This window comes from Nycticebus coucang, chromosome 13 (genome assembly GCF_027406575.1).
Source record: "Nycticebus coucang isolate mNycCou1 chromosome 13, mNycCou1.pri, whole genome shotgun sequence".
NCBI classification, from domain to species: Eukaryota; Metazoa; Chordata; class Mammalia; order Primates; family Lorisidae; genus Nycticebus; species Nycticebus coucang.
Genome location: NC_069792.1, coordinates 81,917,746 through 81,943,701, shown reverse-complemented (window position 1 = coordinate 81,943,701; position 25,956 = coordinate 81,917,746). Strand labels below are relative to the sequence as shown.

The following is a 25,956-nucleotide window of genomic DNA, read 5'->3' as shown; positions in this document are numbered from 1 at the left end:
AATAAGGTACAGGAGGATGTGAGAGAAAGGGAGGAAAAAGATGAACAGAGAAAAACACATCAGCAAAACTTTGACCTAATTCCTCTGATAATTAAGGTTAAATTTCTCCTGAAGCACAAAATATAAATTCATTGCCTCATAGCAGTTGCTACACCTCTCTCTGGATGCTTCCCAGAGTGACTATGGCAGAAAAAGGAGCCATTGCACAGCACGCCAACATGCAGACTGCGGATGTTTTTAGGAAGCTTAATCTTTCAGGCTGGTAGTTAGTGATGAGGCAAGGACAGCGTGGTGACATCTGTTTCCTCTTAAAAGTATCCTTGGTCACCTGAAATGCATGTGGTGGGCAAGTTATCACCCAAAAGAATCTAGGAAGCTCTAATTATGGGGGAAGTTTGATGTTTCCCCAAAACATGAGTAAAGTTTTACAGGGCATAGCAGTCTCACCCCCACAGTTGCATAGAATGGGGGTGCCAAAAGAATATTCAACCATGTCCCACCAATGAACAAATACGAGCTCAGAGGCCAAGTCTACGGAGATCACCATTTGAAAGCAAGGAAATCTTAGGTATGCTATTGTTTGGAAATTCCTCTTAAGGTTATTAAAAGAGCAGCCTCTCTAGTAATTTGCACTTTATAGAGCATGTCTCTGGATAATTTAAGGTAGTGAGAAGTCCTGGCTCTGCTTCCTGCCCCTAACTGGCTTCTTTGCTTCGCATCACCTCCCCATTTTGGTGTAACCATAGTAAAATATTGCTCAAAGTCCACAAGGGCAAGCGCTTACCTCCCACTCCATAGGAAGAACATGATGACGGGTCGCAATATCCAGGCTGACCGGAAGGACCTTGTGGTCCAGGAATCCCCAGGTGACCTGGTGGACCCCTTGGTCCAGGGGACCCAGGGGGCCCAGGGCTGCCAGGACGGCTCTCTCCTGAAGGTCCTAGGAAGCACCCGCAAGCGAAAACATTAGGAGGATGAGTTTTGAGATCACCAAGAGCAAACTGTTACTAGAAGTGATCTGTAGGACATTTGAGATAATCTACTTCTCTGTACTGAGTTTGTTTTCTTAAACTAGATTCCCTAGGAGAGGACCATATTGTTATTACACATTCTCCTGTAGGTCAGTGATTCTAATTAGCTCAGGAAACTAGGAAGCAAAATGTATTCTTTTTCTATTGCCTTTTGGATATTAAAAGGAAAGGAACATTCTACTTTCAACTTTCTTTCCTTTATGGAGCTTTTGTTTCCCAATGCAGTTCCTTAGGAATCCAATGGATGTATGTGCCCACACATGAACACACCCAGATCTCACCCTTATAATTTAATTAGAACAGCCAAGGAAGGGTGGCGCCCATAGCTCAGTGGGTAGGGCGCCGACTACATACACTGAGGCTGGCAGGTTCAAGCCCAGCCTGGGCCAGCTAACCAACAATGACAACTGCAAGAAAAAATAGCCGAGCGATGTGGTGGGTGCCTATAGTCAAAGCTACTCAGTAGGCTGAGGCAAGAGAATTGCTTAAGCCCAAAAGTCTGAGGTTGCTGTGAGCTGTAATGCCATGGCACTCTACAGAGGACAACATATCTGTCTCAAAAAAAAAAAGAAGAACAGCCAAGCAAATCAGTACTGGCTTATAACCTTAGATAACTAAAATAAATTGGAGTCTAAAAGAAATTATTCTGGAGGAGATAAATGATAAGTCTGAAATTCAACCCAATATCTTTATCCAAAATTGCATTAGGCTAGTTCACATTAACAGAGAGCTTAGATTGCGTAAAAATGGAAGAGGATTAAAGTTGTGAATCTAAGAAGTAGATCAACAGGGGTTTTTTGGGTTGTATGCTTGCTTGTTTTTAGTCCTACCATCCAACAGTGTTTACAAGGCATTTTTCAACTAGAACTGAAAAGCAGGAATAATCACCTTCTATTTGAATAGTGTAATGGCTCTCACATCCATTCAATCAACACTCAACAACCGTCAATTCTGTGTAACACATGACACTAGATCAGTTCCTCCTACTATCCCTAATAACAGAAACATTCACACTCAAAATGAATCCACTGCATTCGGGACCGCCTTTAGAAAGAGTCTATTCCAAAGACAGTATAGATTAGACTTGAAAATCTGTAAAGCATTTGATTCAATGTGGCTGAGACAGAGATTATAAATACATAAGAAGGCTACAGATTTATAATCCCAATAACAAGTCTGATCATTTGGAGAGCATTCTAAAATCACATAATACACAAAAGTTAAAACTTTCACAAAACTCGTTCAGTAAGACCGTGATGGCAGAACAACCTGTGCTTACAGAACATCTTTGTGCTCCTCTAGATTTCCTGTCTCCCTTGCAGTTCATTCGGGGCCATGTGACTTGTTCCACACAGTGAAATAGAAATGCAAGTGACTCACCATTCTGTTTAGGAGTTAGACTGATGTGCCTTCTCGTGGAGGCCATATGATTCATGATGGAGGTCACAGCTTCCCAAAGGAAGGCGTGTGCTACCCTCCCCCATCAAACTGTCTGAGTGTTCAATAAAGCTTCACTGTGTCAACCCACTAAGCACTCGAGATTTATTTGTTACTACAACACAGTCTATCCTAACTCATGCAAACAATAAGATCCCTGACCATGCTGTAACTTTTTGGTCTTATATATTGGAAGGACTGTGGCTAACAAATTAGCCTCCCAAGAAAATAATTGAGAAATACAGACATTTCAGTTAGATTATACTGAAGATTATAACAGCCAAGATCATAACATGGCTGTTTTCCTTTCCTACGATATCAAGTAAATATTAAAAATAACTACATCTTGCTGTTTCTTATTGGGTAGAAAGATTTACCTGCTGGTCCTGGGGGACCTCTTGGACCTTGAGTTCCAACACCTGGACTTCCTTTTTCTCCCTTGTTACCAGTTAGACCTGTTCAAAATAAATATATTGTTTAAAAGTTCAATTTAAAGTGAAATCTTGGTAGTTCTTTTTTCTGGGGGTTCAAACGTACCTCTCTGATGAAGACAATGGAGTGGATTAGTTTGGAGTTATAGGTCCCATGGGACTTTTAAATTAAATTCTGACACTGGTAGCTTAATGCCAAATCCCATACTGAAGGCTGGTGCTGTATCTAAGTGTGTCGTCTGCATTTGCTATCCTGCAAGTTTATCTTTCTCCTTCCTACTTAAGTGCTCAGCCTGCCAGGAACTGGTCTATGTCTTTGCATGCACCAGGCCATTCAACGTATGCAGTTGGCACTCCACGAGTAACCCAATAGAAATCACAAGTGAACACGTCTAACATTTTCCTTTTCGTCCACCCTCTAATGTATCTGCAAAAGGCATGAATTATAATTAGGCAGCAAAGTTCTGAGGCGCGTGAGTTTCCATTAAAACTTGGAAGCTTCAGAAAAGCCTGTGTTTGATTTGGCTGATTCAGCCCCATAAAAATCTAAACCAATTCATGTTTCTTTTCCATCAAGCAGACCTCTATTTCCAAATAATTTACAGTACTATTAACAAACTATACATTTTCACCGGCAAACAACAAAGTAACATACATGACACCTCATCATCCAAACAGATCCTATCACAAGATCACTTGACAGGTGAGAGCACCTGTCTTGGGGCCCAAGACAGGGTTGCATTAGCCTTGGGGTCTGGGTTACCCTGACTCACATCAGAGGTCTCTGCTATCTGTTTTTCATATACAACAATGCTTTGGAATAGCAGAACGCAGAAATGCCTCTCTGTTTAATTACGCCTACTGAAAAATTATGTGCAACTGGCAAAGCCTAGAAGGAAACACAAATATAATAAATGAAAATAGCCAATTTGACTAGCAGACATGGAAGGGATTTAAAATTTTTATAATTACAAATAACTTTTATCTTTCTGGAAATATTATGCAACATACTGCAGGCAAATTAGAAGATACAACAAGTGAGGGCCCAGGACTTAAAAATAATCACTTTTAACATCTTGGTTTATAATTTTCAGAAAAGAAAAAAAACAAGGTGTTGATATAGCTTTTTTTCCTGAGGATAGTTGATAAAGAAGATTCTGGTGAGTTGCTAATGAGATTTTGTCTTTTGCTCATTGGTTTGTTTATACTGCCCATATAATGGGTGCTCCTGATTTGAACCTTTGGTGTCTTCTGTGCTCCTAATAACTACCGCTTGGGGTCAAGATACAGCTTGGAATCTTCATGTCTTGCCCCCATAAAGTCATACTTTATGGGGGCATGATTGCAAGAGGGACTTTGCCTAACAATTGCAATCAGTGTAACCTGGCTTATTGTACCCTCAATGAATCCCCAACAATAAAAAAAAAAAAAAAGCCCTTTTTGGCTGGGCACAGTGGCTCACACCTGTTATCCCACAATTCTGGGAGGCTGGGGCAGGTGGTTTGCATCCAAGGTTGTCATCCAAGCTCATAAAGACGGATACTTCAATGACAGCCCAGGGCACTGACCTCTGTGCCTGTTCTTACCACGGATTCTCTGATGCTTCTCTCGAGAGCCCAGAGAAAGATGACGATTTCTCCAAAGTAAAAATATTGTCTCATCTGAGTTTCCAAAGCACAAAGCTAACTCTGACTAGTCAACATTTAATGCTCGATTGCTAATCAAACTATTCAGTGAGAAAACCGCCATGGGAAAGTCTACTGGGTATTAATTCCGGAGCTAGCTGGAGTCAGTATTTTTTAGCTGATAGAAACTAACTCATCTGTCAATGCTTGTGTCCTTCTGTGCATCTGGGGGTTTAGCAGAAAATGCCTCTTCTTATGTTAGCATTGAAGTCACTTTCCCCACAGGGAACCATGAATTTTGAAAGAATTAGAACATAATAAAATATGCTGATGACTAACACCAGGCTGCTCCTGATTAAATGTGTGTGACTCAGCGGCCTCTCACGGCCTCCACAAGCAGAGGACATAGATCAGGCTGAACAGGACACCTGGGAAAGTATTCTTGGGAATAATACTCTAATAATGGTTCTCTGACTTATCCTTTTCTTATTCATAAGATTGGCAGTAGGAAATCTGGTCGTTTTAATTGTATAATTATGTAGAGAAACAAAGTTGAATTTGATATTATCTGTAACATCAGTCAAGGTTAGAGAGGAAGAACCTCACAAAAGTATTCCAGCTCCTTTAGGTGTCATGGAAAAAAACAAAGGAAGAGAAAAAGGGAATGCATACAATTGTAAGTTATCAGGGAATCTAATATTTTATTATCCTTGAAGCTATTACATTCCAAACTACATACAGGCTAATAATATATTAATATCTGTCCATATGTTCATTTATGGTCTTCATGTCCATGACAACTAACATTGGCTATAGACAATTTGGGGAGTGAAAAAAAATCAATATTTAAGTACTTAAGATGAGGATTGAAATTAAAAGCTAAACTTTGAGACTTTGGATCTTCAAAAATATATCTGGAAATATTTTTGATGAGCCTTGTAGGACCTAATTAAAAGGATAGAAAACAGGAGTCCTAACATGTGTGCCTGTGACTGTGCATGATACATTCAAGGGCAGGATAATCTGGCCATAAAGCCATTCTTCACGGACAAAACACAGTCATCACTGATCACAAAACTGTGGGGACTTGAGGTTGGGCCACCTGGTGCTGAGAGGGGGTCACCAGGGCTGAGTGTCAGTGTCCTATCTACAAAGGCACTGAGAGCCCGGAGACCCCTGCAGTTTCCAAATGCAAGTGACATTTCCTCTTTCCAAAACACCCAGTCACGATGCCTGCCTCAATAAGTCCTCCTCATTCTTTAAGACCCAACTCGAAGCTCTTCTATGATAACAATGGGCAGAAGCATGATAAACTCAAGAGAGCAAGGATTATCTATGTTGTTCATGGATATATTCCCAACGCTTTATATGGTGTCTCCCACATCCTATGTAACCGAACTAACAACTGAATGAATGCACGAATAATTCTATGCTTCCATAGTATCTGTGTCTCCTTTGGTACAGCTTATCCCTGGCATTGCCTATTCTCATAACCTTCTGGCCCAAAACTATAAGCCTGTTGACTATGGGAACCACGCCTCATGTATCTCCCCAGCATCAGATTCCAGGAGAGTCTCACCATTAATAGGTAGTCCAGTGAATCCTGGAAGATTAACTGACTGAATACCTAGACCAACACTCAGCTGCCTGTGATACGTGGCTTCAAATGATCAATAGACAAAATTTCTTATACTGGAGTTTCACTTTTACTTTCTCAATTCTGAGTTATACAAACACATCTTCCTCTAATGAGTTCCTTATGTGGTGTGTGATGATATCAACAACTAGTGCCCTTTGGAGATGAATATAATTGGTTTCAATTAAGTTTAAGGTTCTGCAATTATTTTTTTTCATGAGCATAATTAATGTATATTGAGTTTATTTGTATAAGGATCTAATTTGCCCAAAATACGATTTAGCCAGAATTAAAATACCCTTAATTTTCTGTGGAGTTACCAAAATAATATTTAGGATCATCAGAGTGAAGTCTATTCTGTTTCATCTCTCTCTTTCTTTTCTCTCTTTATTTATTCTTTCTATACATTTATATTCATTCTTTAGAGTCTCTCTGGAACCACTCAAGGCTACCTGATTCTCCCTTAACACCAATCTAACAGTGACCCTCCAATATTTTCTATTTCTGGTTCATAAAAGCTATTTATTACAGATCTTCATTGTATTCCCAGTGCTGGTCACACACTAAGCACTCAAGAAATATCTGTCAATAAAACAGACAAATGAATGAAATAAAAAAGTTGGATTACAGACTTTGAAGAAGCAAAAATGTGGCCCCTGGTCTATCAGCTATGCCTATAAATTACTCGGTAGGTTTTGAATGCCAGATGATTCACACATACCAACTTATTTAATCTTCATGAGAATCATGAAGGCAGAAATTACTATCAACCCTGAAGCAGGGCTGGATCCAGAGAGGTTAACTCACTCGTCCTTAGCTAGGAAGTAACAGAACCAACATTTCAACCCAGAGAGATTGGCCTGGATGCCTCTATGCTCACCCACTGCACTCCCTGCCTCTCTGCCCTAAGCTGGACCTGTGGCTGAGTTTCTTATCTTGTGTGCTGTGGTTGTGGCTTCCTGGAACTGCTGAATCCATCTATGCATTCTCTCCGGCCCCACACTCAGCAACCTGACCTGCCTTTATCACCACGTTTCCTCAGCTCCTTCTCTCAGGTTATACACTCCGTCAGCTGCTCTGACCAAGATCTAGGGCTGATTTTAAGTGGATTTATATTGTTCACACTGACTTTGTAGCCAGGGTCTGGTCCTTAGTGCCTGTTTCCTATTTTCTTTGGACTGTTAGCCTCTGAGTTGGGAGATTTTACCATTACTCATTTTTATGGCCCCCTGACCACACCAAGTGCTCCTGGCTGTAGCCTCCTCATGTTGCTCCACGGAGCACAGTGACTTCTTCCTGATCCCAGACATTCTGAAAAATTTCCAGAATTGGAATTTCCAGAATTTGGAAAGGCCTGGGGAATGAAATGAAATTGTACCAAAAAATCACAGAAGTTGTAGATCAAGGCTTGCTGTGTTATTATATTGTCTGTTGCCTGGGAAATACTGGCAATTGCAAACATAGTCTGTTGTTCATTCAGTGTGTGTGATAATGCCTACTAAATACAAGGTGCTGGACCTAGTACCCGATTAAAAGAAGGTAGGTTAATAAGATTCAATTTAATGAGTATTTTTATACACTTTGCAAAGCCCTGCTATCTCTGTTTGGTCTATAGGACTAGTACCAGAATGGGGGGTTCTGTGCTTTGCGCTGAGATGGCCAAAGCTGGAAAATAAATGCATAGTTGTTTTCAAAGTAAACAAACCTGGAAAATGATGGCTAAAATTCCTCCTTCTTTTGCCTTTTTCATGTGCCAACTGACTATCTACTATGCTTTTACAATTCAGGATTCTGCCAGGGAAATATAAACCACTCCAGATCTTTCAGGCAGAGGGAATTTAATACAGAGACTTGGTAACATGGGTGATGGAAGGGCTCAGAAGACAACAAATTTATGGGTTGCAACATAGGGAGCCACTAGCACCCCTAGGAGTGCAGAGACAACAGGAAAAAATGGTGTGACTGGAGCTGGAGCTCAGAGTCTTCTGGCAGGATCTAATGCAGAAGGAGACAGTGTCCAGGGGAAGCAGGAGAATAGAAGTTGCACAGGAGGAGAGGGAGGTTGTTGAGGGGAGAGACACCCTAACTTTGCCCTCCATTGTACCCTCCAGGCATCCTCGGTGCCTCCTATTGGTTGATCCTGCCTAAGGCACCAGACAACTATCCCAGAAAGATGGCAAACTAAAACCAATCTGCCTAGCCCAGTCGTCATATCAGGCCCTGGGAATCCAGAGTCAAAAGCATCACAGGGAAAACAGACCAATAAGAAGTAGCTGTAACACGGTGTGAGAGTAGCAACAACAGAACTGAGGCATCTGTGGAGACCTGCAGAAAGCATTCCCATGCAGCTGACCCCCGAAATGGTGTTCTAGAGAGCAGGCATTAGCCAGGTAAAGAAGCACAGGTGGGCGGGCGCGCGCTGTGACAGAGTGCTGAGATGGCAAGAGACAACAGTGCACATGTGGGGGCATGGTGCTGGCAGATTTGGGCTCTAGACAGCCTTCAGATGACCACAGCCCTGGATGACATCTTAACTGCAACTTCACGCAAGTCCCCGAGCCAGAAGCACTCAGCTAAACCCCAAATTCCTGAGCCACGAAAACTGGGATTATAAATGTTTGTTGTTTTAAGCCCCTAAGTCTTAAGGTAATTTGTTACATAGCAATAGTTCACTAACATACATAGAGTTCCTTTCTGCAGCCATAATCAATGTAAAGAGTCACTTTGTAATAGGAAAAAAATATTTAAAATCTAAGAGATGAATCAAAAAGAAAGAAGGGAGACCATTCCTTGTCTATAACTTAAGGTGCCTATGCATTAGGAAAACCCAGTCCACCAAACCTTCAGAGAAAGGTCTTTTTCTTTCAATTGGATTTTAGTAGATAAGTATTAGGTGAGAAAAGAGAAAATTTTTTTTCTAATCTCTCAGGCAATGAGAAGTAGGAAATAGGGAAGCAAGAAAGGAAGAAAGGAAAATATGTCAGCAGATTATTAACAGCAATGAAAAGAATAGGACTCATGCAACTAGAGTCATTTTACCTGGAATACAAAATCATAGGGAGATGCGTCAATACTTAGGTGCTGACCAGCAAATCATAACTAAAGCTCTACCAATGTTCTGTCTTCGGTCAAGTCAATCTGTCCCATAGAGATCATTTTTTCCAGGAATAAGCCAGGATACATGGGGCATGAAGAAGTTTCACGGAAATAATCCTTACCATCACAACATTCTTGGCTCAGGGCAGCTATGTTTTATTCTGATTTCTTCCCAAAATTCTCTGCCAAATTCATCTTCAGCTTTAACAGCCTTTTTAACCACAGGAATATTGAACACAAGAACCCTACTTTTCTCTCCCAGCTTTGAATCAACATGGAATTCACTTTTCTCTGTGTGCGTCTTGGCTCTGTTGACTCACAGTTTAACGTGACACATAACACAGGTTTATCTTTTACAGCATTTCCCTACCTTGCTGCCATTTCTGAGTCTCTGAAAGGGGCTGTCACTTATTGATGGTGTCAGAGCAAGACTGAAGTGATTCCTTACCTACTTTTGTCTGCTTGGGGAAGTTCTGTTTGCCAGTGAGCATGTGGCTGAAAAGAACAAGGCAATTTACATGTATTTGCATAACATAATCGTTATTTGCTATTTTAGTAGAATACCACTGTGAACGCAACAGAGGCAGATGTAGACGGGCATAAGTCTTTATAATGGCATGCCAAAGGAGAGATTGTGGAAAATCTACATTGCTCTTAGGATCAAGTTCGAATTCCTTATGAAGACTCACAAAGGGTGGCCTCTGCCTGGATCTCTCTTCCCCTGGGTTTTTATTCTGCCCTTCACTCACCACCTCCACCTATGCTATTCCTTTTTGTGTTGTGCAAAGAAATGGATCTTTGTAGCAGCGGTGTCTTCCTTAGGAGACATTCTTGATATTTGTAGGGAAATTTTGGGTTGAGGAAAAATAAGAGGTTGTTTTTACATAAAAATACATATCAGAATAAATAATCTCTACGTGGTAAGCCAATTCCTTCTAACTGTACAGGGTTCAGCTAAAACATCACTGACTTTTGTAGTATATGTCAGAGTCTTCTATGCTTATATACCATCCTGCATGATTTATAGCATTTATCACAACTACAATTAAACTATTCATATATTGTTTGTTTAATATCTGTCTTCCCACTAGACAGTAAGTGCCATGAATGTCAGGAAACATACGCCCTGTTTACCACCATGCTTTCAACACCCATCACCGAGCCTGACGTGTAGGACTTGCTCAACAAGTCCTGGGTGAAGGAGTGAATGAAGGTTGAGAGAGATTAGAATCTTTGTTTGCTCATTTGTTTTTAACACAGGGTCTTGCTATGTCACCCAAGTTGGAGTGAAGTGGTGTTGTCATAGCTCACTGCAGCCTCAGCCATCTGAGTAGCTGGGACCACAAGTGCCTACCACGATAACTGGTAGTTTTATTTTTTTGTAGAAACAGGGTCTCACTATGTTGCCCAGGTTGGTCTTCACCTCCTGGCCTTAAGCAATTCTCCTGCCTTGGCCTCCTAAAATGCTGAGATTATAGGCATGAGCTCCTGTGCCTGGCCCCAAGATTAGATTTTTAAGTTTAAGAAGTCATGATAACACAGCTAGTTAATGGAAAAGCTAAATTCCTAACCTATACATGACTGAGGCCCCAAACCATGGAATTCTTTCCATTCCATCATGCCACTCCCAGTGAAAGCAACATCACAAATCAGTGAGATGAAAATGGTTTCCTTTCTAAAATATCAGAAATAAAACAGAATTGAATTGTAACATTCCAGGTTTTTCCCCTATTTGCCCCCAGGGTGAGATCTAATAGAAACATAACTTCAATAGTTGGACCCCAAATTGCCAGATCCCTGACTTACAGTTTCCCTGTAATGAACTGCCTTGCTTGGGCTCTTATATATAATAAAATCCTAGAGGAATGGTCAGGTGCCAAAATGTCTAACAATGGAAAACGTTTCTATTATGTTCATATTTACCAAGTGGATCATCCAGATTTATAGGGTCATTTGCTGAGCATGGATACCCGAAAGCCATCCAAAGATAGCAAAACAGACTGCATAGGAGCTTGGAAATAGTATAACCACAACCCACCAGGACATTCTGGTCGATTCAGCAGGTCACATGTTTGCATTTGTGGTTTTTAGGCGTCATCCTGAAATGGGGTTCACCAGACCCCCTGCATAGCCCTGGCCTCTCCTCGTGAACCCCCTACTAAAGAAGTAATTCCAGGGCAGCAGGAGGGCACAGCAAAGCAAGCCCCGATGAGAATCCTACATACCTGCATTTGAGTTCTAGTCCCCTGACTGTTTCATGATGTGACCGTGGAACATTAGCAGTGGGGCTGAACCTCAGTCTCCTCACCTAAAATGGGGTTTATTCATGATCTAATAAGATTTTCATGAGCAATCCATCACACACATAACAAAGGACAGAGAAGTTGCTTCACGAACATTAGCACTGTCACCCAAGACTACAGTGATGCCTTCCTCTACATCCCAACACCGTTTACTGAAGTCACTTAGCACCTGCCATATCCCATCTTGTATGCTCACTACTGCTTCACTTTCCTTCTTTATCCAGACCAGGTCTTCTGCTTTACCCAAATGCAACAGTGTGCGAATAGGTCTGAGAACAGCAATTGGCAGATGAGCATGAAGCCTAATAAGTGGAAAGTCATAAATAACCGTATCATCTCACACACTGCCAAGCCAAACAGCCTTCCCTAGGCCCTGTATTTCATAAATTTTTTCTGATATATTGTATAAAACCCAGATATAAATTACAGCTGCTATGGCTATACAATCTAAAAATGAGAATGTATAGTTAGGCAGTTCCTCTGATTCAATAATCTCTGGGGAATCTTGGAAACCGAAGAGGTTGAATAAAGGCCAAAGTCAGAGAAATTTCCTAATTCTTTTTAAGAAAGTTTGGTTAACATATAGTTCAAGATGCCAGTGTGAATAATGAACATTTAAATGAACAGAGGAAGGAAATGAACAAATGAATCACTGGGAATGAATCATCAGGGAATGATCAGAATTAGAAAAGAATTGACTATCAAGGATGAAATTACCCACCCAGGAGTGGAGAGTGGACTGAAGTCAGAATAGCCAGCACTGGATGGTCACAGCTCAGTGAACAAACGAGGAACCTTGGGGTCGATCCTACCCCTTTCTGAATTTTGGAATAATGAGAAGACATGATTCATAGAGCTGTTTCTGTGAAGACACTACAAAGTTTAACAGGGAGAAGTAATCAGCTAGCATCCACGGAGGGGCTGCTTTTCTTTGACATAAATTAACAGTAATTACAAATGATGAGGGTGAGAAATTGGGATGTAAACCATGAGCCTGGTGTTTTGCAAATAGAACCTCTTCAATTTTGGATGCCAATAATGAGACAAATCTAAGTTGGAGGTTAAGCTTTAGATAGAAAACTTGAATGGCATGAACCACAGGATCCCACTGAATCCTTAAATTCTAAGGATTCTCTGTATATTACAATCTTTGTGAGAAGCTGGCTAAAAAGACTTTATAAGGTTGTGTTCCACAGACACTTATGAAAAAGACTTTGTATAGGCTGAAGGAGATGAAGGGTTAATAAGGAGAGAGAAGAACAACTCCAAAGAAGGAAGGTCAAGAAAAATCACAAGCCTCATAGGCACGGATGGAGGGAATACTGTCATTTTTCTTCTGCTCTCTAAAAACATATATTCTTATGCTATTTTTTGATAAAGAAGGGGTTAATCAAAGATATTGCACTGAAATAGTGTTTTTCAGACTGAAGTCATAAAATTCAAGGTATCTTCTCTGCCTTTTAATAAAAGAAGAAAAGAGAACACAATGGCAAGGCTAAACATTATTTCTTTTGTCTCAATTACAAGCATTTGCAAGCATACATATGCGTAAGCATGTTGTGACATGATAGAAAACGTATTTTTTTTTTTTTTTTTTTTACTGTGCATCATGTTTCTGTTTTTAAAAGTTTGAAAAACTGGGCAGCACCCGTAGCTCAGTGAGTAGGGCGCCGGCTCCATACACCAAGGGTGGTGAGTTCAAACCCGGCCCTGGCCAAACTGCAACAAAAAAAATAGGGGGTGGCGCCTGTGGCTCAGTGAGCAGGGCGCCGGTCCCATATGCCGGAGGTGGCGGGATCAAACCTAGTCCCGGCCAAAAACCAAAAAAAAAAAAAAAAAAAAATAGCCAGGAGTTGTGGCAGGTGCCTGTGGTCCCAGCTACTCAGAAGGCTGAGGCAAGAGAATGGCCTAAGCCCAAGAGCTGGAGGTTGCTGTGAGCTGTGATGCCACAGCAATCTACCAAAGGCAACAAAGTGAGACTCTGTCTCTAAAAAAAAAAAAAAACAAGTTTGAAAAACTACAACAGAAAAATCATATGGAGAACTTCTGATGTAAAATTGGCCAAAGTGAATGGAGTTGTGGAGTTTTTTGGGAAGACTCATATGGGGCTCATATGAAGCCACAACAGAAAGTGGGGTAAGCTCAGAGTTCTTCCAGAATGCTGAACAGTCATATTTCTTTCAATCTTGCTTTTGTAGTTTATTGTTTGCCTAAATACACTGCCTAGTAATAAGACTTGTTTTTGCTCATTATAATATTGTATTATATTAAGATTTTTTAAATAGAGAATAATGCTGATCATATTTTACACAACAGAATAAAATACAATCTCTGGTTCTTATTTTGATATTGGCTGACTTTGAGCCTCTTTTGGCCTCAATATCTTCATATGATTCCTTTTACATAAAGTGAGAGGAAAAAATGACTGAACACTCCTCACTTTTAAAATTCTACTGTTTGGATTTAGTGGAAAGACAGACATTTCCCTCTTATTCTTTCCTGAGCATTTGGATCACAAGGCTAAGAACCAACAAACATCAAATCCCAGCTGCAACTGAAATAACTTTGCTGAGAATAAAGAATCCCCTGGAGGCTGATCTATAAACCCCAATCTAGTAATCTCAAAATCACATTCCAACCTAGTAATCTCAAAATCACATCCTTAACTGATGATCAACCAAAGTCACCTCCCCCCATGCTCAAAAGGCATTTTTCACTTCCTGGGTTACTGTCATCCAATGTGCAGTAGTAAAAAGCATTCAGGATCTTGTTTGTCGAATGTGCTCTTTCAGAATATATGGATATCAAAATGTGTGTAAAGAAAGTTATATCACAAACACTCTTTTTTCGAAGGGTTGTCTGAGCTGCTCTGTTAAAACTCCTGGGTGATTTTTCTCTGGTTTAATCATTCAAGTGGTCTAGCAGAGTAGGAAAGACTCAGTCTGGCAAGAATAGGTTTAGGATTTCCAAAAAGAATAAAGACAACTTGTGACTTGCTGGGAGTAACTCAGGTGCTGGCTCTGTGCTCCCTGAGTCACTTTTTTTTCCTCCACCAACGCCATTCCAAGTTTCCCTTGCCAACAGAGGGGGCCACCTTTCAGGCTGCCAGATCTCTGGTGTTTCGTAAGAGAATTATGCCCTTTTCTACGGCTGCCCATTTTGTGTGCTGACACAGGGAAATGTCCTCAGAAAGAAAAATCAGGACTAGGTCACAATTAAAGCAACAGCTCTCTAGGGAGTACCTATTAAGTACAAAGCATGGTGCAAAGCAACTCAGACACCATCCCTGTTCTCAGCAATCTAGCTGCTCACTAACACACAATGAGCACCAGCATGGAAGGAAGAGATAGGAAGGAGGAGATGGGTGATCCGGGGGTGAAGACATTTGTGATCTGTAGGGATCAATAAAAATTTCCTGCAGGAAACAGGCATTAAGCTGAGTCTTGAACAGGAAGTCAAATGTATGGGTGACAAGGCGGGAAGAACATTTCCAAAGGAGAAAGTACATAGGCCTGTTGTCATGGATCAAGAATGAACATGAAATACTATCTTTGTAATCCGCATTTTACACTTTGAATCTCACAAAAGTAATATGACTCCCAGGGCAAGTAGGTAATAGCTTTTCCCCAGATTAATGTTCTAGAAGTTATGTCTTAGAAAACATTTTCATGAGTCATCTTTCTTTTCCATTATTTTCTTCATGGTTAATATGCAACCTCAACGTAGCTTTGCTCATCTCTTTTCTCTGCTTCTGGAATGGGAGATCTTGGTCAATTATAGGTTCAGTCGAAGGAATCTTACTATTGCATTACATAATATTTCTAAGACCCATAGGTGGTAGAAGAGGAGGCTAAGTAGAATCTCTATTTTAATGAAACTTTAGTAGGAAGAACAAAACATTGCCCTGTAAAACTATAAAATAAAACTGTTGCTTCATATTATGGAAAGATGAACCAAAAACAATATTTTAACTTGAAATTTAGAGCTGAAACAATCTATATCGTGACATGTGAACCCATATGTTGATATGATCCGTGGCTTTTCTCAGGGCTGTCACCGACTGCTACCCAGTGTGGGCACTACACAAAAAAGGCACCTGATCAACCAAGTGAGCTCTCTGCTTGCTGGGACATGTATGTGATACCACATATGGCCAGAGGGGGGCATCATATTCTAATTCTTCAATCTGGAAACGTTAAATTCAACCTTAAATTCATCCTTCTCAAAGGAATATCTTAAAAGCCTTGAAGAGGTGAGTTGGGGATTCTAACCCTCCTCTTTCAGTCAAGTAGATGTGACTCTTGATAAACAATTTGTAGATTGCTCAATTTTCTCAGTCTGAAGAATGGATGGAGTAGAATTAATTTAAATCCATTATTTCAGACGTTATTGAAAGAGCACCACTGCGATGCTTTGTTTCACTGCACCCATCTCTGAGAAATTCCAATGACAGAAGGGGCCCAGCTTACCGCGTTCTCCTGGAGACCCTGGCATGCCTGCATTTCCCGGGAAGCCTGGTGTGCCTGGAGGTCCTTGTTCACCAGGGGCTCCAGGTGAGCCTGGTCTCCCTGGCTCCCCAGGAGGCCCTTGGACGGTCCGGATGGACGAGGAGTGGCTAGGAATCTGGTTGAGGATGGCTGTGTACCTGGCCATGTGACCTGAGGCACGAAGCATGGAGATAGCATTCAGAGAAAGGTCATACAAAGAAAGGGACCATGTGGGATATTATTCCTTAAGCCTACAAACAATTCTGTCAGATACCCATTAAGGAAATATGTTGATCTCCAACTTAAAATTTTTTAAATTTTACTTTGGATGATATTTACCAGCAGATTGTATTCAAGTCACATCTTATGTATTTAGAATTCCACGGCTCCCGGCAGCGTCTCAACAAACATCACTGAGCAAAAGCATCAATTTTACATTCACCCTCCACACTCACCTGACCCCTAAACCCTCACCCAGCTGCCTTTTCTCCAGCAATTGCCCCCCAAGTTATTTGTCTTTTTTTCCAACCCGCAGTATCCCCACCCTCTTGCTTATAAATCCCTAGACAAGTGCTCTGTCTCAACTCATCCCTTGGTTGCCAAGCCCCTTTTCAGGAACCTTCACTTGGGTCTCAGCTACAGAAACTTTCACTACCTTTATTAAAAAAAAAAAAAAAAAAAAAAAAGATCTGGCATTCTCTCCCACAATCCCTTAACTCAATTAAGCCTGGAAGAATATATTTTAATAATTAGAAGTACAGATTTATAAAGTACTTGATACTATAATGCTTCCTTTTCCTAGCATTATCAGGACATGAGATTTTCCCACATAAATGAATTTTCTAGATGACTATCATTTATCCCCTCTTGAAACATTCAAAGCTAAATAAAAAATATAGTAACTATTTTTTAAGGAATTCATTCTAAAATATGTTCAATACATTCTTTCCTTAAGCCCTGGACTGTGAACATCTCTAGGGATTCCCCCTACTCCCTGCCCCCTGCGGGGTTTATTAAGAGGCCGGTGATTGTTGCCTGGGTGGTAAGAGGCTTCTGCACCTCATTTCTCACTTTCCTCCTTCTAAAATGGAACTCTCAGCTGTCACCATGTTGGCCTTGAACTGATTCCTATTTAACCCTTCCTACCATAATTCTTCTGATCCACGGTGAACTGAACACCAGAGAACAGATCTTACAAGGAATTATATGCTAATCAATAAATCAAGTTTTGAGTGGAGCTTAAGGAAGAATTCAAGCCTCTGAGTAGATTGGTCATGTCTTACCAAGTTACCCGCAATCTCTTCAATTTCCTTCTCTTACAACTGCAAGGCCTCTCTCTCTCTCTCTCATAGATTGGTTTAGGCCTTCTTATCTAACCCTTTTCGGGCATTCACTTACTAGACAGAAGTCATTCACAAAAGTCTAGTAATTCTTAAGGAGAAATACTTGATTGTGAACCCTCAATTTTTAAAGTATGTTTTAAATAATGATATATTTATACGAGAATTTTATTCTATAGTAAATAAGACCAAAAAAATCATGAAATCTTTCTCCTGTGGTCTGTGAGCCATATTAAGATTTAAGCCTTAAGTTTTCTTAATGTAATGGACTACTCATTAACATTGCGCACTTGAAATGAAAAACCTGCAAAAGGAGCCATGGTTCAGGTTAGCTTAGGGTGTATTCTACAACAAAAGTGACAAATGTTCAATTTTCCTTTTATAATTTATTATGTTTCTAAACATCTAATTTTAGCATTAAACATGAATAGTTAACATTTAGCTAGCAAATTCTCTTTCTTTCTATCACACACACACACAATTTAGTCTGGGCAATATAATATACAATTAAAGTTAAAACATGGGGAGCATTATGACTGTGTCTGAAGTTAGTAGCTTGGTACTCCATTTGACCTGATACTTTTGTCTTAATAAAAACTCTGCCAAACCCAGGCATATTTTGAGTCCATGCCTCCCCCCCAGAGTGAGTTTGGATTTATCTTATAACCACAGATGGAATTTTAGACTCAGCCAATAAGGCTTTCTTAGACACTTTCAGGACTCCCTTAGCCCAACTCCCAAACTTCCTTGGGTTAAAAGAAATATAACCCCAGAGCCGATAAAGTAACCACTGGGTAACATCAGCCCCAACTGAGAGGTAGAGGGTTGCTACTGGGGTAGGGGCCAAACAGCAGAGCAAGGTAGGGTTGAGAGGACTATTTCACGTCAACTTGGCCTCATATTTCCTGAAACTAAACAAATTACTGGCAAAGAAAAAGGTCCACACTAGTAACCCAGTGGTTAGTCAGTGGGTAGGAGGGAAATATGTAAACGGAAGTATGTAAATGAATGAACACTAAAATATGGCGCTGTTGAAAAGCTTGATCTTAAGATGAAGAAATAGAACAAAAGTTGCATTGAGTGTGTTCTAATTTTTGGCACCAAGCCCAAGTGTCACATCAATGTCACATCAAACCTGTGTGTGTGTGAGCGCCCACATACGTGTGTGTATTTTGGCCAAAAGCCTAAGGAATAAAGGGCAGAACCTTCAGCGAACCAGAAGATAACAGGTGTGAAATGAACAAGAAGAAGATATCCATTTAAATCTTGTGCATTAAGGAAAATCAACACCACGAATCATCTTTTTGAAGGTAGCTTCTGAAGATACACTCTGGCAGCTTTCAAGTGATGAACATTTGAGGAAAAAACCTATTTATTTGGAGTGATGAAAAAGAAATTTGATCTGGGCAGCAAGTTAAATCTACATGGCAAAGAGACAGTTCTTGGCCCAAGGACACAGAGGTCTTAGCTTCTGTGCCATTGATTTAGAGCTGTAGGGTAATTTGTAATGATCTCCTAGACCTAGGTGAATCAGTGATGGCCATTGGTGAAGCTTACATGTCTACACCCAAACACAGCTTTACAGGAGTTTTCTTCTTGCTTGGGTGGGTAAGGGGAAAGGGCCCCATCACCATAAGGCACTTACTCTGGATGAGCTGCTCACACACTTGACGTGCCACTGCTCGCACCATGGCTTGAGACTGCAGGTCGCCCTGGATGAGAAAAAAAGCATCCCCCTGACTCATCCACAGCCTGGCCACATGGCTAGTACTTCCAGGCTGTGCATCTGACTTGCCCCTTCCTCCCATGAGGGCTCTTTGGCTCCTGGCAACAGGTAGGATTGGCTTCCATGGTAGGTGTGCACGCAGGGAAAGAGGAAGCAATGTGATGTTCATGGTTCAGGTTTCCTGAGTGTCCTTACTAGATCAATAAGCTCAAGTAAGTATAGCTGGTCCCAGATTCTAAAAATTTAATAGTTTTGAAACAAACCCATATATATTTAATGTCTTATTTACAGCTCTTTAGAGCTCATAAAATGCAGCACTTTCTCAAGCAGTGGCTCATTTAAGACTAATAACAGCCTGGAGGAAGGATATTAAACCCACTTTATAACTGAACAGCATTAAACACATTCCTTAAAAGTTTCATGGAGATAACCAGATGAACCTCCGGCCACTCACTGCTATTTCTCCTATAGCCAATGGCACAATTCTCTTAGCAGCTGCGTAATTTCTAAAAGGAGAGGGAAGATCCCTACATTAAACTGATTTACATTTGGGGACCGGTTCTTCCATTGTCTTCCTAGGTGTCAAACTTGGCAGCATCAAGAAGCACAAAACCCCCACGCTACCACTTGGCATATGTGTAGAGCTTTTACTTTTCTGAAGCCCTTTCACATCCATTGTTTAATTTTCTCATCCAATCCCCTTTGTGACTTAGATGAGTTCATTTTTTTCCATTTTATCTTTAAAGAAATGAATCCAATGTCATGGAGCTGGATGGCAGCAAAGTGCAACTAGAAATTAACACTCCTAAACTTTCAGCCCATGGGGGTTGGACCCATGGAAAACATGCTCACAGTCCCATGAGCTGGGGACAGCAATGAACAACCACAGTAGTAAACGGCCATGAGTTTTCAGGCCTGTGCAGTGGAAGGTGTGAAGCTGGCAGGAGCCAATAAACAGAACCACCACGGGGTACTCACTCGCTCTCCTCGCTCCCCTTTTGGTCCAGGGACACCCTGAAAAAATAAGAAATAGTTAAAAAAAAAAAAGCCAAGTTACTTATGATACTGCACTCAGCTAAGGGTAATGATACTGCATCTTCTCTTATTAAGACATTTTTCTTAGCTCTAATAATCGTGCAGCAAAAATAGTTCCCCAATAGGAAATTTGCAAACCTGGTTTTACACTTGAACCTTTAGTAGAGATTAAAGACAACAAATTGGCCACATCCTAAGTATAAGAGTATCATTTCTCCTTGCATTTTTCTCCCCTCCAATTAATGACTGAGTTGGTAAAAAAAAAAAAAAATGGCTAGGTTCTCAACTTTAAAAGTAATCTACCTCTTACAATTTGTAGTTTGATACTTGTTTGGTAAATTTATGCCACTTTAACCCTTTCAATATCATTCCTTTTGTTACATTTCTGTTATGGGGACTTTACGTTGAAATAATTGTATAAAACATTGGTAGCAGGTTAAAAATAAAATATTTAAAATTATTTAAATTGTTTTGGACGCTTCAATTGTATTATATATAATTTGCATTTTACATGTTTTTTTTCTTTTCTTTCTTTTTTTTTTTTAACTAAATCATAGCTGTGTACATTAATGCGATCATGGGGCACCATACACTGGTTTTATAGACCATTTGACATATTTTCATCACACTGGTTAACATAGCCTTCCTGGCATTTTCTTAGTTATTGTGTTAAGACATTTATATTCTACATTTACTAAGTTTTACATGTACCCTTGTAAGATGCACCATAGGTGTAATCCCACCAATCACCTTCCCTCCATCTCCTCCCCCCCTCCCTCTGCCCCTTCCCCCTATTCTTAGGTTATAACTGGGTTATAGCTTTCATGTGAAAGCCATAAATTAGTTTCATAGTAGGCCTGAGTACATTGGATACTTTTTCTTCCATTCTTGAGATACTTTACTAAGAAGAATATATTCCAGCTCCATCCATGTAAACATGAAAGAGGTAAAGTCTCCATCTTTCTTTAAGGCTGCATAATATTCCATGGTGTACATATACCACAATTTATTAATCCATTCGTGGATCGATGGGCACTTGGGCTTTTTCCATGACTTAGCAATTATGAATTGGGCTGCAATAAACATTCTGGTACAAATATCTTTGTTATAATGTGATTTTTGGTCTTCTGGGTATATACCTAGTAGAGGAATTATAGGATTGAATGGCAGATCTATTTTTAGATTTCTAAGTGTTCTCCAAACATCTTTACAAAAGGAATGTATCAATTTGCATTCCCACCAGCAGTGCAGAAGTGTTCCCTTTTCTCCACATTCACACCAACGTCTCTGGTCTTGGGATTTTGTGATATGGGCTAATATTACTAGAATTAGATGATATCTCAAAGTAGTTTTCATTTGCATTTCTGTGATGATTAAGAAGGATGAGCATTTTTTCATATGTCTGTAGGCTGTGCACCTGTCTTCTTCAGAGAAGTTTCTCTTCAAGTCCCTTGCTCAGCCTGCGATGGGATCACTTGCTCTTTTCTTGCTTATACGTTTGAGTTCTCTGTGGATTCTGGTTATTAAACCTTTGTCAGAGACATAACCTGCAAATATCTTCTCCCATTCTGAGGGCTGTTTGCTTGCTTTACTTACTGTGTTCTTGGCTGTGCAGAAGCTTTTTAGTTTGATCAGGACCCAGTAGTGTATTTTTGAAGCTGTTTCAATTGCCTGGGGGTCCTCCTCATAAAATACTCACCCAGACCGATTTCTTCAAGGGTTTTCCCTGCACTCTCTTCTAGTATTTTTCTAGTTTCATGTCTTAAGTTTAAATCTTTAATCCAGTGAGAGTCTATCTTAGTTAATGGTGAAAGGTGTGGGTCCAGTTTCAGTCTTCTACAGGTTGCCAGCCAGTTCACCCAGCGCCATTTGTTAAATAGGGAATCTTTTCCCCACTGAATGTTTTAATTGGCTTGTCAAAGATCAAATAATGGTAAGTAGCTGGGTTAATCTCTTGGTTCTCTATTCTGTTCCAGACATCTACTTCTCTGTTTTTGTGCCAGTACCATGCTTTTTTGATCACTATGATTTATAGTATAGTCTGTGGTCCGGTAGCGTGATTCCTCCTGCTTTGTTTTTATTTCTGAGTAATGTCTTGGCTATTCAAGGTTTTTTCTGATTCCATATAAAATGAAGTATTATTTTTTCAAGATATTTAAAGTATGACAGTGGAGCTTTAATAGGGATTGCATTAAAATTGTATATTGCTTTGGGTAGTATGGACATTTTAACAATGTTGATTCTTCCCAGCCATGAGCATGGTATGTTTTTCCATTTGTTAACGTCTTCAGCTACTTCTTTTCTTAGAGTTTCAGAGATTTTACATGTTTTGAGTTGTTAACTCTGGAACTTGGTCCAACATGTAGTTTGCTGTTAGTTATTTTTTTGCATCTTGTTGGAGAGTGCTAGAAAAGACTATTCTAAAGGAAACATTAAAATTTATAGTTTGATGTACAAAAAAAGAAAAAAAGATCTGACCAAACAAAAGTAGCTCTTCTACAACTTCTACTTCTCCAAAATTTATTTACTTATCTATTTATTTATTTTATTGAGACAGAGTCCCACTTTGTCACCCTTGGTAGGGCGCCATGGCGTCATGGCTCACAGCAGCTTCAAACTCTTGGGCTCAAGTGATCTCTTGCCTCAGCTTCCTGAGTATCTGGGACTGCAGGCACCCAGCACAGTGCCCCACTATATATATATATATATATATATATTTTTTTTTTTTTTTTTTAAGAGATGGGTTCTTGTTCTTGGTCTGGCTGGTCTTGAACTCCTGAGTTCAGGCAATCCATCTGCCTCGGCCTCCCAGAGTGCTGGGATTACAGGCATGAGCCACCACGCCCAGCCTTCTCCAGCATTTTCTTGCAGAGATGTGGCATTTTAAGGCCACAGCATTAGAATCACACAGCAATCCTGCATTGCAACTTGCATTTTCACTGAGTAGATTCTTCGTGACTTTCCACGTTGAACTCCATTCTATTATTGTACTCTACTAAAGCTTCATAACTTATTTCACAAATCTCTTCTGGATAGCTAAGTTATTTCAATTTTTTTAGGGAATATCTCTAAATAGAAAGAAAATAATGTCTTCTCAATTTAGGTGTTCAAGTAATAGATGAGATTAGTGAAATCCCATAGACTTTCTGTCTGGTATTATGGGACACAATTCTCCCTAATTCTCCCAATGTGGGAGCTCATTTTTACATGAATTCTCCACCGAATTATTATTTCATAATGTGGTTTAGCTATTCTTTGACCCATAAGAGATTTTTCTATTACTACAAAAAAATTCACTGAAAAAATGGTGTTTTCAGTGTTTCTGAAATAAAATTACACTTATAATGCAAAACATGTGTCTTCAGAATTTCATATTTTTGTTTTAACTCTGAGGCAATGTTCATTGAACAAAATTTTTATAGTCACTTCTAAAAAGACAGTGAGTGGAATTTATAAATGGAATTTGCCACGTTGTCAGACTGTTTCCAGTTGTTACTTCAATCTCAACAGATTCCAAACCAGACTCAGTGTCTTCTCCAAAATCTCTGTTTGGTTAACAGTTATCTAAATTCAAAAATTCTGGTTTCACCCCATGGAGTACAGGCAAACAGGCTTTCCAGGGAAAGAAAATTCCCTGACTTAGAGTGCTTGCTGATTTCAGAGGGGTAAATGCTTTTACTCCCTCTAATCTCAATTTCACAATGACCTATATATAAGTGGTCTGCCACCAGATCTATCTTTCTTCTCTCCTTTCTTGTCTCTCTCATGTCTATTTAATAAACACTCACACTTTTCTTTCTTCATTGCATTGCAACTCTTCTCATATCCATCCCTTCTATTTCACCACCCAGGTGCAACTGGGGAATCTGGAGCATCCTTTTAGCTGACTCTTCCCTGATGGAAGCTGCTCTTCCCAGTTCATCCTCCATTCAACTTCTAGACTCCTCTTCCTCAGATACCACCCCCCCTCCCCTCCACCGTACCATGTAGAAAGCTCAGGAACTATGCACTGATGGCTGCTCTTCCTTCATTTGAAATCACTCAGTGATTCTTGGACATCCGCTTGACAAATCCAAAGTTTGTGAATACAGTCTTTTGTAATTTAGTCCCAGATTCTCTTCCTACTCTTTAAAATTATAATTTCTCATTTTCATGGGTCCAATCTATGTAGCATATAAACAACTTGAATGTAGGAAAAGTGTTAAGCATAAATCTTAATTATCAAACGTGGGAATGTTTTAATGTAGTATTTCGTTAGAGTATGAGTTATTTTACAGTAGATTTTTGTTGTTACACATGTTTAATTACAAGTCAAAGCATTGATTTCTCTTTTCTTTATGTAAATGGTAAGATCCTTAAAACTGGGGACAATAACTTGCATTACTTTATATTTCCAAAACCACCTCACTAGTTTCTTATATAAAAGAACCACTCAAATATTCATCTCAGTCCAATATTAAATCGAAATATCTATTATAAGTCTAAGACTGCTGTTGACCTCCTCTGATCTTAAGTTTCCTTTTGCCCTATTAATAAAATGAAAAGAAAATATTAACTGACTTCAACTAGAAGTATAAATCTACCCTTTCATGTGCCATACGATAATTTTCCAAGGTTGCAAATGAAATCAATAATTAACTAAACATAAGAGAATTTTATTTAAAAATATAATGGCCTGCATACAGATAATGTTAGAGTTTTTATATTGGGGATAAGGATATTTGTTCTAAAATTCTTCCAATTTTGGATATGCTTGAAAACTTTTACATTAGTATTTTGGGGAAAAATCCCCCAGGACATTGGACCTACAAGTTACTCAAACTCTCTGAGTTGCCCTGTAAGATGAAGCCATCAAATTAAGTGATTTCTGGGGTCCTTTATAAGAGGTCTTATAGAATGGTCATTACTTGGAAATAAGGAGCCCAAGAAACAGAAATTGATGAAAAATTCAAAGGCTGGCTTGTAAAGGAAGGATTTCAGCCTCTAGGAGAAAGCAGATCCTCATAATTTGTGACCTCTTATGTGAGTTCCATAAGGCAGTGCCTATGTCCACCTTATGGATTTCTGTGTCCCCCGCTCCCAGGACTGCAACTGGACCGTGACAGGTGCTCACAAAGTATGTATTAACTGAAAAAAAATCAGTGGCTGCATTTCACTCTAAGTATGAATGACAAGCCAATTTGTGCTTCATTTGAACTTTGATTGACACACAAAAACTAAGAGCTTCTCAGGCAATGGTCTTTTAGAAAAAGAGTTAATTCAGTTAAAATAAATACTCAATCTCCATTATAAAGATGTTTTGGAAAAGAAAGATTTATATAGCATTCCCCTGCCCCCAGTCCAAATGGCTTTTTGGAAGTAAACGTGCTTGCGGTGCCCTCTCTCATCCCTTAGACTTCACAGATGGACAAGTTGCTAAAGAAACATGAATGTCCACTAGTAGGTCCAACTAGAGATAAGAGCTATTTATATTACCACTAAATAAATCCTTAACAGAAATAGCTTTTCAGGCATTGGAGGCAAAAAATCAAATCAAAACAAATGAACAAAACTCCCCAACCCCCCCAAATAAAAACCAACAAAAAAGCAGAAAACAAAATACTCCACATTTTTACCATGTTAAGAAACTGTAAATACTAGTTATTCATATGTAAGCTGCTTTACCACGTCCCACATACTGTTCTTGGTACTGTCAAGTAACCCTATTGCAACCCCATAAAATTAACTCAATTAACTTTTATAACAGTCCTATAAAATTAACTCATGTCATGCTTACAACATTTGTACAAGGTTAACGCATTTATTCTTT

The 25,956-nt window shown here is 39.7% G+C and overlaps 1 protein-coding gene across 4 annotated transcripts in view; it reads right to left on the bottom strand.

The window, feature by feature from the left end:
- COL14A1 (collagen type XIV alpha 1 chain) overlaps positions 1-25,956 on the bottom strand; it is a 239,651-nt gene that overhangs the window by 1,650 nt on the left and 212,045 nt on the right. For 3 of the 4 annotated variants that reach the window (XM_053558381.1, XM_053558382.1, XM_053558383.1), the window contains exons 43-47: positions 20,091-20,126; positions 19,032-19,098; positions 16,029-16,217; positions 2,846-2,923; positions 785-940 (exon numbers count right to left, since the gene is read on the bottom strand). In XM_053558381.1, the coding sequence (XP_053414356.1) occupies positions 785-940; positions 2,846-2,923; positions 16,029-16,217; positions 19,032-19,098; positions 20,091-20,126 (526 nt within the window). Of the gene's footprint in view, positions 1-2; positions 329-784; positions 941-2,845; positions 2,924-16,028; positions 16,218-19,031; positions 19,099-20,090; positions 20,127-25,956 lie in introns of those variants that run through there. The other variant, XM_053558384.1, reaches the window with a different exon arrangement.